Source organism: Ahaetulla prasina, chromosome 2 (genome assembly GCF_028640845.1).
Source record: "Ahaetulla prasina isolate Xishuangbanna chromosome 2, ASM2864084v1, whole genome shotgun sequence".
Lineage (NCBI taxonomy): Eukaryota > Metazoa > Chordata > Lepidosauria > Squamata > Colubridae > Ahaetulla > Ahaetulla prasina.
Genome location: NC_080540.1, coordinates 243076470 through 243093092, shown reverse-complemented (window position 1 = coordinate 243093092; position 16623 = coordinate 243076470). Strand labels below are relative to the sequence as shown.

Sequence of the window (16623 nt, the reverse complement as noted above, 5' to 3'; positions counted from 1 at the left end):
CAGTTAGCCATGCCCACCCAGTCACATGAGCAGTTAGCCACGCCCACCAGTCACATGACCACCAAGCCACACCCCAAAATAAGCCACGGCCACAGAACTGGTATGAAAAAAATTTAGACCCCCACCCCCCCCGTCCAATGGTGTGGCCCGGGCCTTTGCTTATTTTTCTGTATTTGGCCGTCACCAAAAAAAGTTTGGACACCCCTGATCTAGACCTATGCCATTAAGGGCTTTACAGGTCTTAACCAACACCTTGAACTGCACCCAGTTCAGAAGCAGAATAGGGGCTAGTGCAGCTCGTGGAGCAGAGGTATAATATGGACTATTCTAGGGGCCCCAAAGACTGCACTTGCTATTGTTCTTTGAATCAGCTGAAGCTTCCAAATTTTAGCTCTGATCTGAAATGATCAGGTGTACAGGTGAACCAAGTGACAAAACACTGATGAGGCCACATTCTGTTTTCATGTTAAAAGAAAAAAAAACGTAATCATTGTTTAGATAAACGATTTCAACATACATTTGCAAAATTATTAATTGAAGTCAATGCTGAAAGTGAGGATGTCATTTTAACTATGGTGTATCTAAGTTGGTCTTGTTTATATTAATGAAAACAATACAAGCCTAAGGATGCCTACTGCCACGTTTTAAGATGCTTACTAAAATTGTACAGGATTACCTGCAGAATCACTTTAAAACAGTACTTTCCTATTTATTAATAAAGAAAAAAAAATCACCCAGTCATACTAAATCATCTGGAGAAAACTTGGGAAACATTTCAACTTCTACTGTATGCAGGACATCATGATCTTTATCTGAGGCTAAGATACTTTTCAATGGTTTAATACTTTGGAGATACCTGCCTGAATACTGCTAGCCTACACTCAAAGGTGTTTAATTAAACATGTATGCCGGTTCCCAACAACTCTGGGCTGTTGACTTAAGTGTTGTCTGGGGAGGAGAATCTGGGAAGTCCCATTAGAGCAGAGTACAGGTAGTCCTCAACTTTCAATCAGATTTGAGTCCACAATTTCTATTGTTAAGTGAGTTTTGCCCCATTTTACGACCGTGCTTGCCACAGTTGTTAAGTGAATCATTGCAGTTAATAAGTTAGTAACCCGATTGTTAAGTGAATCTCATTTCCCCATTGACTTTGCTTGTCAGAATGTTGCAAGAAGGGATCACACAGCAACGGTCATAAGTATGAACCAGTGGCCAAGCATCTGAATTTTGATCACATGATCACAGGGAATGCTAACTCAACACTGAAAAAAGGTCGTAAGTCACTTTTTCAGGGCCGCTGTAACTTTGAACAGGTCACTAAACGAACTGTCGTAAGTCGAGGACTACCCGCGGGGGAAACGAGCCTCGTTGCGAAAGGGAAAAAAACGCTTCTCCTTTGTCAGAAAAAAAAAGAACATTTCACATCTAGCCATGCTTAATCCGAGGAAACCTTATTACTGGGCAACGACATCCGCCCTGCTCCGTGCATGCGAGATTGAGAAACCATCATTTTCCACGCTCGACTGCAAGCGCTATGACAACTGCCGCCTCGTTCTGTTCTCGCGCATTTAAAAAAGAAAAAAAAAAGCCGGCAAGACCTGCTCAAACCGTCCCTGCCTGCTCTCGCGCGCTCTACGTCACGGCTCCTCCTCCTCCTCCTCCTGTTTACGCTTGGCGTTACCCTCCGCCTCCTATCCGGAAGGAACTGAGGGCGATGGCGGCGGAGCCTATGGGGCAACAGTGGGTGCTGGTGGAGATGGTCCAGGCCTTCTATGAGGTGAGCGGCTAAGATGGCTGCACTGAGGGGGTTTGGGAATGTCACCTTCAGCCCCTCCCCCGCGCCGCCGCTGCCCCCCCTTTCCTCACTGAGAGGGAGGCTGAAAGCTCAGGCTGAATTGCATGTCACCTTCCTCTCCCGTCACTCCCCGCCGCGTCCAAAATAAGGGCTGTGGCTGAAAAAGGCTCGGGACTTAAAGAAAGGGAAGATAGTCCGAGTCCCTATTAAGGACGGATAGAGTTTTTTAAAAAAAGGGGGGGAGGACTTAAGCTGGGAGGCGAAGGCATCCTGGCGTTGGCTTATGTATGGCGCGGGGAAATGTATTGTGGGCGTTCACTACACCAGGGGTCTCCAACCTTGGTCCCTTTAAGACTTGTGGACTTCAACTCCCAGAGTTCCTCAGCCAGCTTTGCTTTGCTTTGCTGGCTGAGGGACTCTGGGAGTTGAAGTCCACAAGTCTTAAAGGGACCAAGGTTGGAGACCCTTGCACTACACTATACGTGACCCCAACAAACAGGAAGATTTATTTACCCACTGTCTTGCAGTTTTGATGTTGGGCATTGTTGGTTTCTGGAATTAGATTTTGATAAATGTCTAGAAGTTTTATTTTCTGCCCTTCCAACATTCTTCGCCCTCCCCTATTGCTTTATGTTTTGATTTTGATTTTGAAGGTAGCCCCATCGTTTGCTCAAGTATTAAAGGTGCTTTGCCGATATTGGCCTCTTCCAAATGGCAGCTTGATAATCTTTGGCTTGAGATCAGGCAAAATGTTTTTTTTCTTTTGTTTTTGTAAGCTGTTGTTCAAGAATGATTAGCTATGGCAGGGGTCTCCAACCTTGGCAACTTTAAGACTTGTGGACTTCAACTCCTAGAGCTGAAGTCCACAAGTCTTAAAGTTGCCAAGGTTGGAGACCCCTGTGCTATGGTGTTAACATCGAATAAATGAATTCTGAGTATCTTCCTACATACATTCTTGAAATGCCACAGTAGCTTAAAGAAGTATGGGCATTATTTTGAAAATTCTTGTCTAGTTTTGCACAGAATTTAAATCTCTCTTATTTTTATGGCTGTGTTATTAAATATCTCCTAGAATAAATAGATAAACCTTCTGATCTATGCTTTAGGGATGGAGATGTCCATTTAATCTGTTTAGTCCTAAAAAGTAAGTATGGTATGAATTCATTTAATGCTGGTCAGCATAGTCGTGCATGAATTACTTAAATACATTTTGAAATGTATACATTTCTCCCTTGTGATTTTGGACAGCATTACATGAGAGGACAGAGATCAGAACACATTGTGTGCTCTCACAGTGGGCATTCATTCACAAACACAAAATTGTTTTCTAACCAGGCATTGGGTACTGAAGTTTTGGCAGAGGCCTGAAATAAAATCCATCAGGATCATAGGGTTCTAATTCTATGATTCAATTTAAAATCATATTAGTTTTATCAGCCTCAAATTAGAGTTCCAACTATAGGCAGTTTAGTTTGCAGCTTCAAAGTTATAGATGTTTTTGCATCACAGTGAGACATGCATAAAAATAGATGCAGTCCTTTTTCAATATCCCTAATGAATTTTTCTCAGTCATATTCTGTCTCAAAACTCATTCTTGCATAGTCATACAAGTTGTGTTTCAAATAGAGTTTCAGCATTGCAGAAATTGTTATGTGTATTTTTTGAAATAACTTTGGTTGTTCATTAATGATTCCTCTTTTGTTGTTTAATTTCTAGGCTCCAGCGTACCATCTTATTTTAGAAGGTATTCTGATCCTATGGATAATCAGACTGCTTTTCTCTAAAACATACAAACTTCAGGAGCGATCTGATCTTACACCTAAGGTCTGAATTTCTAAAATTCTCTCCCCCCCCCAATCTTCACCCATCTACACAAACATATATGTAGTGGCAATAGAAAGTCTACATACTCTTTTTAAAATGTAAAATAATCAGACCAAGTTAAAATCATTTCAGAATTCTTTCCACCTTTAATATAACATATAAGCTGAACAATTCAATTGAAAAACAAACTGAAATATGAGTAATGCCAAAGAAAGGTACATTTATTATAATTGCTGCAAGAAGCCCTGGGGATAAAAACAGAGATGCATGTCTATCATTGACCAGTCAGTGCCAAACATCTAAAAAGGAGGATTATCTCCTTTTTATAGTATAATTATTTATTTTATAGTTTCTAGGCATAGTTGGATTTTAATGTTACAATTTTATGTGCTGTTTTGTATGTTCATCAAAGACTTGTAGAAGAAATTTAGTTCTGTTCAAAAGCATATTGGCTAGTTAACTTACTAATGTGTTCTAAAGTTGTATAAAAGTTGTGCAAAAGGAAGTTTTGGTAATTGATGCAACAACAGTCAGTATTCCTAATATTCTTAGGAAAACTATGAATTATATAAAGGACAATTTGATTTGAGCAAATGACATAAAACTACCTTTAGTAGATTTAAAATGAACATGATTTCAATCTCATTAATTTAATCTCCTTTAGTTCTTACAAATTGTGTGTGTGTATCTCAATTGCTTAGACCCAGCTTTTCATTCTTTTCATAATAAATTGGGGTTAAATTGTTGGAGTAGGGCAGTGATGGCTAACCTTTTCTGGACGGAGCCAAAGCACGCGCACCTGAACCCCCAAAATGCAATGCGCATGCAGCCTCTGTACATGCATCCTGCCCCTGCGCATGCGCACACACCCTTGCATGTGACTTCCTTCACATGTGCACATGGCCCCTGCACACACGCAGCCTCCTGCATGTGCATGCCCCCAGCATGCACCCCCCACTGCACATGCACGGCAGAGACCCGAAGACCAGCTGGCCGGCAGGAGGTGCGTGCGCATGCGCAGCAGAGATAAACTGAAGCGACGGTTCACATGCCATCAGAGAGCGCGCTGCATACCACCTTTGGCACGTGCCATAGGTTCGCCATCATGGGAGTAGGGCAAGAGAAACCCAAATTCAAGTCCACTCTCGGCTACAGATGCTCAGGGAGTGACTTTGGAGTGCAGTAATATAGGAGAAGAAGAGGCAAAGCATGAGGACAGTGTCAAGAGAGGAATCAGCCTGGGGTTATTATATTCTCACAAACAATCTTAAATGCAGCCCCCCTTGAATTCCATTAACGCTTATCTAGTGTCAGTTTAGTGCTAATTGTTAGTTGATTCTTGTATATAGGCATGAGCAAAAAATTGGCTCAACTTGAACATGTGATCCTGATTTTTCTCACTTGACAAGTAGTCATTCTCTCTCAGGCCAACTTCCTTCATAGGATTGTTGTTATAAAGGAAAATTAAAGGAAGGTCTGCTATATATGCTATCTTGAGCTCTAGGAGGAAAGTCAGGCTATATTTATCTACTGAATAATACATCACTCAGTACTTCTGTTTCTATTTGTAATAGGAAAAGGAAGAGTTGATTGAAGAATGGCAGCCAGAACCTCTTGTTCCTCCAGTACCAAAAGATCACCCAGCACTGAACTACAATATTGTTAAAGGGTAAATTTGGATTATCATAATTTCATATTATACTTACAGCCCAGGTTTTTTTTTTACATGTTTACATGAAATATGACTGCATTCAAAAGTATATACTTCTAGCAGATGTGTTTAGGATTGTGAGTTTGATTACTTTGTAGAATAATTATGGATTGTTGATTTGCAAGTTCAGAGAACTGGGTTCAGCACAAATTTAAATTCTAATGTTAGACTTGAATTGTAAAAGATACCAAGTAGGCATAGTACTTCATTACTTCATTTTTATCACTCTGCTTAACAGATAAAATAAGCATACCTGATGATCCTTCGAAGTCCTGGTGAAATGAAAAAAATCTGTTTTCTTTGGAGTTGAACAGATTGTCTCAGAAATTGAGCTAAATTGTTAGGCTGTGTTTGGTTAAACTAAAACAAAACACTTTTTAGTTGTTCCAAATGTTGGCTAAAATGTTTGGAGGGATCTCACAGAACAAGCAAGACCATCCTGGTTTGCTCCACCAATCTTTCTAATTGGTTATGCTTTGCTTCAAATTCCAATTGGTTATGCTTTGCTACCTGCCTGCTCCCCTCTCAATCTTCCTTTCTAGTATGTCCCTTTAAGGGAGATCAAGTGGGCCAATTGGATGCCAATCCTCTGAAACACTTCTGCCTAGAATTTATATATTTTGGATCTGTTTTGGTCACCTGGAATCAGCTGTTCTGGATAACTGGATGCATAAAAACAATTTACATGTTCCTGATATTAATTTACTCAAACATTAGAACTAATAATTCCAGGTTTACTTAATTTATTAAAATTTTCAGTAATAACAGGCATTAGCCACTTAAAGGGTATTAAATCTCAGGATAAGTCAGGTAATTTTAGATACTCATGAATGGTGTTTTCTGTTTCATCTTTACTTCAACACTTCCTTGTTAATTGAATGGTAAAGCCTGTGCTTTGCCTGCAGGACATTTGAGATTCAAAATTTGCACATAATGCTGCAAAACCTACCTACAGTCCTGGCAAGATGCTGTCAATCAATGTAGACTATATTGGGCTAGATGAATTAACAATATGACTTTGGTAGCTTCCTGTTTTTTCTAATAAACCTGGAAAAGGGAAAATCTATTTACAGTAATGTTTAAAAGAACAATTTCTATAATAAAGGGGGATTTTAACTGCTGCTCTTTTCTTAAACTAATTCTCTACCATAGGCATCAAATAGTTAATTTGTCCTCTTTTTTTCTTTCAATCTTATATATGCCCACTTAAATAGAATCTAATTTCTAAAAAAATGCTCAGCTGCTACTCTTTTTAGCTCAGAACTTAATCCAATTGAATTAAGGGAGCTTCATCATAACTAAACATAGGAAGTATTATTCCTTTAAACATTAAATTTTGAGGATGCTTGTTGACTGTGCCAGAAGTTTAAAAAGTCACAGGAATTTCAGTATATCTCTAAGCACTCTTACTTTTCTAAGTAACATTTATCTCTTCATATTCTTTATATAAGGATACCATAATATATTTGTATTTCCTTATGTTTAAGTCAGGAAAATTTCTGAGCAATTCATGATTTAGTCGCTTTAAAATAAACACCAAGGTGTTTTTGAGAATGCCATTTTATGCCATTAATAATACACATGGAATACATCAGCATGATGAATACAATATTAATATTATGACATGTTTTCTTTCTGAGTACAGTATGTGGCTAGATTTACTCTAGCAGAATAAGTGCCTTTTGATGCAGGATTGTATCATGTCTTAACAAAGAAAAATACTACATTCTTTAAAACAGTCTATAAATGATTTCAAACAATAAATGGCAGCATGACAAAATTATATTATTTTGAAGAATTCTGTACTTGTATGGGGTACCTTTATAAGTTGCTTTGCTGAATTAGTGCTAATTTTCAGACATACTATAGTCTTTTTCAGTTTTAGAGAATAAAATTTATGGACATATTTTATTACATAAGAATTCAAGCAGTGCAATCTTCCAAACATCTTTAATGAGATTGGTGTACCTAAACATTCATGAATGATTTGAATAGTGAAATAGACCAAACTTAAAATTTACTATATTTTTGTTGTATTTCAAAATAAAAGATAACTGACAAACATCAAAAAATATTAAAACACTAAGTGAAATAGAATTATCTTTAAACTTAATGTAAAAATAATAGAAACAAAGCAAGAAAATAATAAAATCTTTAACATGTTGGAAATACAGCTTCTAGAACTTCTAAAATGCTACTTAGGAATATTAAGAACCTCATCCTGAACATAATCTGGAAAGAAATATGTAAATGAAAAATAGTCAACCATTATAAATAATGAAACATGCTGGTTTAGAGAAAGTAAGCCTTTTAATAGCGGTTGATAGGTGGCTTGAAATTTGGCTTTTGTGCATCTGATCTTCCTTTCATTTGGAAGAACTTTTTGGCATGCTGTTATTTGGAGCTATTGTACCAAAAGTGACTTATATTTAAAGGTAAAGTTCAAAATGAGTACTGGGCTAGTAAAATTGTGGTTTATGTTTTAAGAGAAGTTGCTGTACTATTATATGTTTTTAATATTAAGGAAGTTGGGTTATGATTTATGTTGTACAATTCTTTGATATGCTGATGTTCATCAGCTAAATGTGGAGATGAATAACATAAAACTCCATTTATAGCCAGAACATCCAAACAGTTGCCATATGCTTTTTGATGTGATTGAAGGGGACAAATATTAAATGCCCATGGATAATTTTTACTTTACATTAGTTAAGATAGAGTAAATGCAAGATACATCACATTTTACTTTTTTCTTGAGCATTCATTTCTTCCCTTCTGGCTTTACTTTTTTACAATATTCAAGGAAATATATGGCTCTCAACCTAAAATGCATGTGCAGCCCTAGTCTAATGGAAGACATTCAGGTTCTTGTAGAACTCTGAAGGTTCCATAAAATCCAGATGGAAAAAAATCACATTTAAATATGCTGCAGGCATGCACACGCCGGATGGGTTTAGCAAGCTTCTATGTGAATAATGAAAAGAGATGTTGCAATGTCAGGCAAAAGCATTGCCTTATCAACTTTCTTCTGAACACAAGTCTGCTCAATTTCAGTGATTCTTGTGACTGTCAAAACTGACTGGCAGGGATGAATTTTTTTCCTTGGGATCTAAGCCATAATGTGTGGCAATATGTATTGAATGGCACTTTAATAAATTAATGTAGAATATTCATAGGACTGCTTCTTATCACAGTCTCTTGCTAGATGACTGCTTTAAAATGAGTTTTCCCTCTAGTTTATTTGACTGACTCTATTTCACATCTTAGCTTGAACTGATTATTTAGAGATTTAATTAAAATTAACTCATCCCTTAATCCTTGAATTAAGCAGTGAAGCAAATTTTTAAACACACTGAATTTTCTTAAATGGCAGGATAACTTTTCCTTAGGATGTAATTTTGATATATATTTTCTGATAGCATTATTGTTGCTCAACTAAAATACTTCTCTTTCAAAAAAAAATTGAAATATGTTCCCAAAATTCTGAAAAGTATTCCAAGAAAAGTATAAAGCATCACTATCAGCAGTGAAGGGGTTCTTCTGGAATTCAGCAATAGATAAGTGATTCATTAGAACAAAGTTGTTTGTATTAATAGCATAAAGAACAAGTATTCTAACTAAGATATAAATCTTTATATCAAACAGTATCCCCACATTTAGATACAATACCAGATTGGAGAATACTATGGTTGTTTTTTGTATTCAGCAACACTTTGAGCTTCTAAATCTGTGCTAGTCCTCCAAATTTGTTCACTTTGCATTTTTTTTCATACTTTAAGGCCTCCAACTCACAACATTATCGTGAATGACAAGGAATGCATAAACTTTGCATCATTTAATTTTCTTGGGCTTTTGGATAATGAAAGACTTAAAGTAAGTACCTCCATAGATCTTACTATGTAGCCTTTGTGTTAAAAGAGCTATTTGAATGACCCATGGATGCTTATAATCTTTTAGAATGTAATTGGGACTAGTATTTCTCCTTGTATAAAATCTGTGTTGATTTCTCTTAGTATTACATTCATTTACAAGAGGGCCTCTAGAGCTCACATGCCCAGAAAAAAACAAGGATGATTTGTAGTAATAGGAAGTATTGAGCTGGACTAAAGAGAAGAGACTACATATCACCATTTAGATTATGGTAAATCAAGTCTCATTTTCAAAATAGTCTGGCAGTGAGAATGTCCATAGTATGCATGCCATATAAATATATATGTGTCTGTGTGTCTGTGTGTGTAATCATCATATTAGCAATATTATATGAAGTGGAGAAAAGGAGTTAGATGTAGTAAACAAAAAAAACTTACAATATAGAAGATAAAAGAAAAAATGTAATTAAATCTAAGTTATACCAACATCATTCACTGTACTTCTTTGTATGTCTTGCCTTTTGAAACCTGCCTTGCTTCTGCCATGTCTGTATATTGGTTCATACATAAAATAATCAATGCAAATAGAATTTTTTTAAAAAATGTAAATATAAAATACAGTGGTGAATACCTAAAAATGGGATTTCATTGTGCTGGAGATTCATTCACTCTTCATCCTTTAATATTCAGATGTTTGTACTGAACAATATTCTTGACTAGCAAGTTGGTAGTTGAAAGAGCTTTAAAATGGAAGCTATTCACAAATACAACCATAATCATTACCTGCAAAAATAAATTAAATCTATACTTTAAAAATATTAGGCGCGAGTGTTAACTTTATCCATGCATTTTGCAAATGTTAATTTAGTGGTTTACATGTGTAGAAAGTATGAGAAAGACTGGAAAAAGTGAAAGAATCAAAATAATACTGTTTAAGGCATCAGGCAAAACATTTATTCTTTACATACATAAATTATAAGTTATATATTATATGTGATCAGTTACATCTTCTATACCTGCAACTTTATCATTTTAGTATTCTCAAACATGATTTCCTTTTCATCAGCATTTTAATTCTATTCTTCAATATTAGAATACCCTTCACAATTTTTTAAAATACATCTACCAGCAATTTCACTTCAGTTTCATGCCAAATTATTTCATTTGTTTAATTTGTAGGACTATTAACTTTTCTGTTCATCAGCTTTCCTCCCACTTCTGAAACAATTTTTACTTCTCTCAGAATCACAGCAAAGAATATTACCTCTTTACCATCATCTTTTTCTTAAGATTGTCAAAATTCCATCCATTATGTGAGATGATAGGATGTCAGAATGAAAAAAAAAGTCTTTCTGGTTTCACATATTACCTTGTATGAGCCCCAGAAGATTACTGTATTCTTTGGGGAATGCAGAGAGAAGTTGCATAGCATAATAGTGGTGATATGAAAGAAACAATGTAATGTATGATATCAATGTGGTAATGATTTTATTCTACAATATAATTACATGTATATGATTTTCTTCTTATACCTCTTTAAAGAATGCAGCCCAGGCATCTCTGGCAAAATATGGTGTTGGCACATGTGGCCCTAGAGGGTTTTATGGCACTTTTGGTAAGTATTGCATCTTTTTCAATATAGATTTGAATGTAATAACAACTACCTTAATTTTAACTTTACAAGAAAGAATTGAAGCTGGGAAGGCCTGCTGTTAAATTGTTCATACAGTTTAAAGAGAGGCTTCTGAAGTTCTTTACAATAACCTTGCTGAATAATTTATGTATTTGTAAACTTGGACAGTTTGCTGCTTTTTCTAAAGGCAGGATCTTTTATGAGCAAGTTAATTAAGCATTGGTCCTTATTCAGAGTCTTAAATCAGGCAGCATAGAAGCTTAATAAATAATTATTAGTCTCCATTCTTAACCTCCCTCCATTTAGAAAATTGTCTGTTTATTTCTATTCCTATTTATTACTATAGTTGGTCATACAATCAGCCTGAAGTTTAGACTGGATTTGATATTTTAGCCACCTATTGAGTCCTTCCCAAGGACCTGGAATGATGATGGTAATATATTTTGGCCAACTAAAGGTGATGAGTATGCCTAATACTCCTGCCTCCTATTTTGTCCTTAACAACAACCATGTAATCCTTTGAGATGTATTAGGCTGAGAGAGAGTGACTGGCCCAAAGTCCCCCAGCTGGTTTCATACCTAAGGGAGTCCTAGACCCAACAGTCTTCTGGTTTCAAGCCGAGACCTTAACCACAACATAAAACTGGGTTTTTTTTAATTCCTAATTGTTATTTTCTTTAGCCAGTTATCAATCCCTAAAAGGGCATGCACTCTTCTCCTATGATTTCTAAGTTTATTCAAGAGCAGTTGATGGGTGGAGAGAGAGGCTTTATCAAGGCTTTTTTAAAAGATTAATGATTCATACACATTCCACCACCAGTTGACATGTAACTTTCTGCATACTGCTATTTACCTAAAAAATGCTGGATGACATGCTGAGATTGAATTATGCCCTCCTTATGATCTTGATGATTTATTTTCTTTTTGTTTAATTTCCATAGCTGTGGAAGTGTTATATAGGGAGATTTAAATGTGTTTGAAGATTGAAATCTCTAATATTGCAGTGTTGTGTTCAGAGAGACCACAAGAGGGCAGTCTACTGACTGGCTTTAAATTAGTTTTTTACACAATAATGCAAATACTTTAAAATAATATATATATTGTGATGATCATGGTATTTTACTTTAGGCTTAAAACGTAAGATTTTTGTAATTGAAATCCTAATATGAAAATCCCAATCTATGCTTAATCATAAAATCCACTGTACATTTCTTTAAAGATAATACTATGGACCTAAGCATTCACTTTATCTACATGGACTGATTCTCTGGAAGTATAAGTCTTGTGAATGCTTTTATACATGATTAAAATGGTTTCCATGATGTCATGCAGAAATGTTCAGATATTGTTGTTGTTCAGTCACTAAGTTGTGTCTGATTCTTCGCGATCCCATGACCAGAGTATGACAGGCTCCCCTGTTCTTCCCTGTCTCTCAGGATTTGCCCAAATTCTTCTTCATTGCATCAGTGACACTATCTAACCATTTCATCCTGCTTCTCCTTTTGCCTCCAATCTTTCGTTCAGGTCTTACATTGGAGTTATTCATCTTATAGTATTTTGGCACTACAAATGAATTGATTGTTTATTGATTGTTTAAGAATTGCCATGATAAGTATTCATAACTAATTGACCTTAGCTGATCTCTGAAATGAATTGATTGTTTATTGATTGTTTAAGAATTGCCATGATAAGTGTTCATAACTAATTGACCTTAGCTGATCTCTGAAAGCTAGCCAGGTTCAGATCTGATTAATTCGTAGATAGCACTTTAAGAGAAATATCAGGAATAGTCATGAGGTTGGGAAAAATATCCTAGAAAGTGACAGGAGTAATCACTTCCACATTTTTGCTAAGAAAATTATATGGATGTGTTTGTGAAGTCATTAAGAAGTTGATTTTGTCAGATCAATGAGTGGTAGTAAAACTCATTTGAATTCCCTTGTTGAGGTTAAAATTTGGGAAGAAATTTGATTTTTAACTATGTTCAACATGATTGCATCTCTGTAAGGTATAGATAATTTTAAAACTATATAGTTTCAGTATGGGATGATTTACATGCCTTCTGAGGTGAGGGATTATCTAATCCCTTAAATGTAAATTGTCATCTTTTCAAACTTCTGATAGGTCCTTGTTCCATAGATTAGTTCCATGGTGGAATATGAAGTGTACAGATTTTTCCTTGATATGTAATAGCAGATTTTTTTAGAAATGTTCACACTCCAAATTGGAACTGAAATAAAGGATTGTGTATTTATTTTGAGCTTCTAAAGGCATAGAAAAATGTGCAAGAACAATAGTGATAGTTTTGGATTTCTGAGGTCATTTGGATTTGTTAACGCAGGATACCTCTTCCAGATATATACTGCATGCTTCATTCAGATCTATTTGCCCCTGATGCAGCTGCCAGGTGTGAAGAAATCCTAAAGTTCAAGCCCCTCCACACATTTGAAGAAAGGGTTGGTTGGCATGTTCATGCCCCACATTCCTTGCAGTACATACAAACAAAAGTCTCATTGAACTTCTCACAGGCTCTGGGGTCCAGACTGTCTTTAACCAAAAAAAGGTCTTAGCTTTATTGTAAATAGGTTAATGACTGGGGGGGGGGGAGAAATCCTCTTCCTATTAGGAATCATTAGGAAAGGAAGTGAAAATAAAACGGCTTCCTTACAGAAATCAATGATACGTATGCATCTCGAACATTGGGTATTGTTCTGGTTGACTCATGAAACTTGGCTTTTCTTATATATTGATTTGCAGTCCTGGAGTTTATGTTACTTTATTAGTGGTAGAGCTTAAGGGACAAAAACAGAACAGTGAATTTTAGTCTTGTTAAGCACTTTGTTAACTGTGACTCATAGTATGTGAATGGTCTGGATCATAGTCTGCTGTTGCTGGGGCAGCGGGTGGGGATGATTTTATTTTATTATATTAATTTATTTGATTCTTTTTATTAGTTTTATTGTTTTAAATGAGGTTTTATATTCTGTAAGTTGCCCTGAGCAGCCATGGGCGAATAGGCAGCAATATAAATTCAATGAATAAATAAAAATAAATAATTCTGCTATTGTTGCATGGGGGATATTTAAAGAAGGCTTTCATAAATATAGCTGCATATATAAGTGACTACAACAAAGTCTGGACCTTGCATTAGTAATAATATGCAGATAGGCTTCCTCTAAATATAGAAATGTTTGCAGAAAATATTTTTGTAATAGAGACGGCACTTAACAGAATGTTTACATGGTGAAGGCTGTAGTTATTGTAAAAGGTGATCAGGACTTCGGTGCAAAGTTGAAGAATTGGATTAGTGAGTATATGTTCCTTTACTTTCTGTAGGAAATAAATAATAATCTATAGAGATTCTCAGCATCCAGGTCATGGTTGTCCCAAATGTGCTTTTCAAAAGGCAACTGGGTTTTCTTTGTTTTTTCCTTGAAGACGTTTCACTTCTCATCCAAGAAGCTTCTTCAGTTTGAAAAGCATCTTTGGGATAATAATAGTGTCGCATTTCCAATACTAAAGTACTTTGAAACTTGAATGGGTTTTTCATTGTGTCAGTAATCTTTAATACAGTATTTGTGAGATTTTAAAACCAAAATTCTGCTCATAAATGTGTGAACTACACTTCCTAAATAGATGTGCATTTGGAACTGGAGGAGCGACTTGCCAGATTTATGAAGACCGAGGAAGCTATCCTATATTCCTATGGATTTGCTACAATTGCCAGTGCTATTCCTGCCTATTCAAAACGGGGCGACATTTTGTTTGTGTATGTACATATTCCTGATATTAAAAAGACCAAAAAAAATCTGCAAAGAATTCTAGTTGTTAAAGATTAAATGTTTTAACATCAATTTTATGATCAAGTAAGATTACTGAATGTATTAATTAGCATATGGTTATTTAATAAACATTTTCATAGGAAAAAAGGTTTTAGTGAAATTATGGATAATTTTTCAAAGCTCATTTAAATTATTCAAGTTTTATTTAAGAACTCATTTGATCTTGTCAGTTTCAAAGCAGTGCCTTGATATTTTCAGATGCTTGTTAAACTTCAATTTTAATCATTTATGAAATACTTTTAAAATGACTACTTCTTAGAATAGATTGCTATTTCAAAATACTCTTTTAAAAATTACTAACAGCTGTTCAAATGCTTTGTCAGTATTCCCATAGGATATAGCCAAGGAAAAAGTGCAGTTGACAAGAGTGATTAAAATAAATTAATATCAGACAAGAATTTCATCTAGGAAAATTTTGTTAAATTGCTTATGTTTGTCCCGAGTCTGTAACTATAATCTTACGCATATTTTCAAACGTAAATACAACTGAGTTCAATCAAATTTGTTATCAAGGTGTGTAGGATTGCAACTTTTGTATTATTTTATGATTTCTAAAACCAAAGAATGCACATACTTTGCTGGGCCCAAGGGCAGCATTTTGTTGACGGGAACCTCATTCCAAAAGTACTAAAGCCAGTCAAATAATCATTTTTCCCCTTCAAACCCCATCAAAGGTAATAGACTCAGGAGGTTACAATAAAACATAATATCTATATAAAATCCAATATAATATCAATTAAATTAGAATCAATTAAAATTATCAGTAAAATTGATTAAAATTAGAATTAAATTGCAAAAAAAATTAGGCCCAAAAGCATGGTAAAATATTAATAAGGAAGGGACAAAAAGTAAATTTGATTTATTTATTTCATTTGATTTATTTATTTGATTTAAAATTCATTATAGTTCAAAAGTTTACTTCTAATAGATTTAATTTGTCTGTTAAAATTTCAGTTATGTAGCTATATTTGGGGAAAGTTGGAGGAACTATCCTTAGGAGCTTTGGAGGCAGAATGTGACCCTTGGTGGAATTCATTGCATTCAATAATGCAAGAATTGCCCAGTAGCAATAATTCATCCTTGCTCATGGTCAGCAAAGTAGGAGACTAAAAATAATCTTTAAAGTATACACTTAATTTACTGTTTGTGAGGTCCCACTCTCACCTCAGGGAGAAGAATGTTTCACAGATGGAAAGGTTTCCTGTATAAGGCCCACCAAATGTAGCTCCCTAAATGGCAACCCATAGCATGCCGTCTTATAATATGAGGTATGATATCACATATCACATCATAAACTTGGAAAAATATGGCGTTTATGAAGGAATTTTAAAACTGTTTCCTTAACAATTCTTGAAGCTCTAGGTTTTCCTTTTTTTAACCAACTAGACCACACTCTAATTTGCCTCTCTAACATGCCAACATGGGCAAAAGTTTTCCTTTAAGAACTTTCCCTACATGGCTTGAAAAATATAACAATATTTCATAATTTTTAATGCCTGAACATAGTTCAATTAAAAGTAGGAATGCAAGTATAGAAAATAAACAGCACATCAATATCTTAGCATGCATTGTGGGGAAACATCAATCTTTTAAGAATTAGCCTAACCGTGAGTGAACTGAGAGAAATTATTGTGTATTTACAGTGATGAAGCAGCCTGCTTTGCTGTTCAGAAGGGGTTACAGGCATCCAGAAGTAACATTAAGTTTTTTAAACATAATGATATGGCTGATCTTGAGCGTCTACTACAAGAGCAAGAGATTGAAGATCAAAAGGTATTGGGTTTTGGAAAAAATTAGTGTATAACAAACAACATTTTTAGCTAAATAGCATATTTGAATAACTTTATTTTTCATTATTTATTTTCCAGTGGTAACCATCCTGGATGGTAACATTTGAAATACATTTAGGTAGTGTATTTAACTTGGTGATTACCTTAAAAATCTGCCAG

At 35.2% G+C, this 16623-nt stretch overlaps 1 protein-coding gene across 1 annotated transcript in view; it reads left to right on the top strand.

Annotated features, from left to right (window-relative positions):
- The first annotated feature begins 1519 nt into the window (after positions 1 to 1519).
- Positions 1520 to 16623, top strand: part of SPTLC1 (serine palmitoyltransferase long chain base subunit 1) — a 30573-nt gene continuing 15469 nt past the window's right edge. Inside the window, exons 1-7 of the mRNA XM_058169468.1 lie at positions 1520 to 1777; positions 3512 to 3619; positions 5194 to 5288; positions 9110 to 9203; positions 10742 to 10814; positions 14469 to 14601; positions 16318 to 16447. Coding sequence (XP_058025451.1) covers positions 1535 to 1777; positions 3512 to 3619; positions 5194 to 5288; positions 9110 to 9203; positions 10742 to 10814; positions 14469 to 14601; positions 16318 to 16447 — 876 coding nt within the window. The 5' untranslated portion in view covers positions 1520 to 1534. The remainder of the gene's footprint in view (positions 1778 to 3511; positions 3620 to 5193; positions 5289 to 9109; positions 9204 to 10741; positions 10815 to 14468; positions 14602 to 16317; positions 16448 to 16623) is intronic.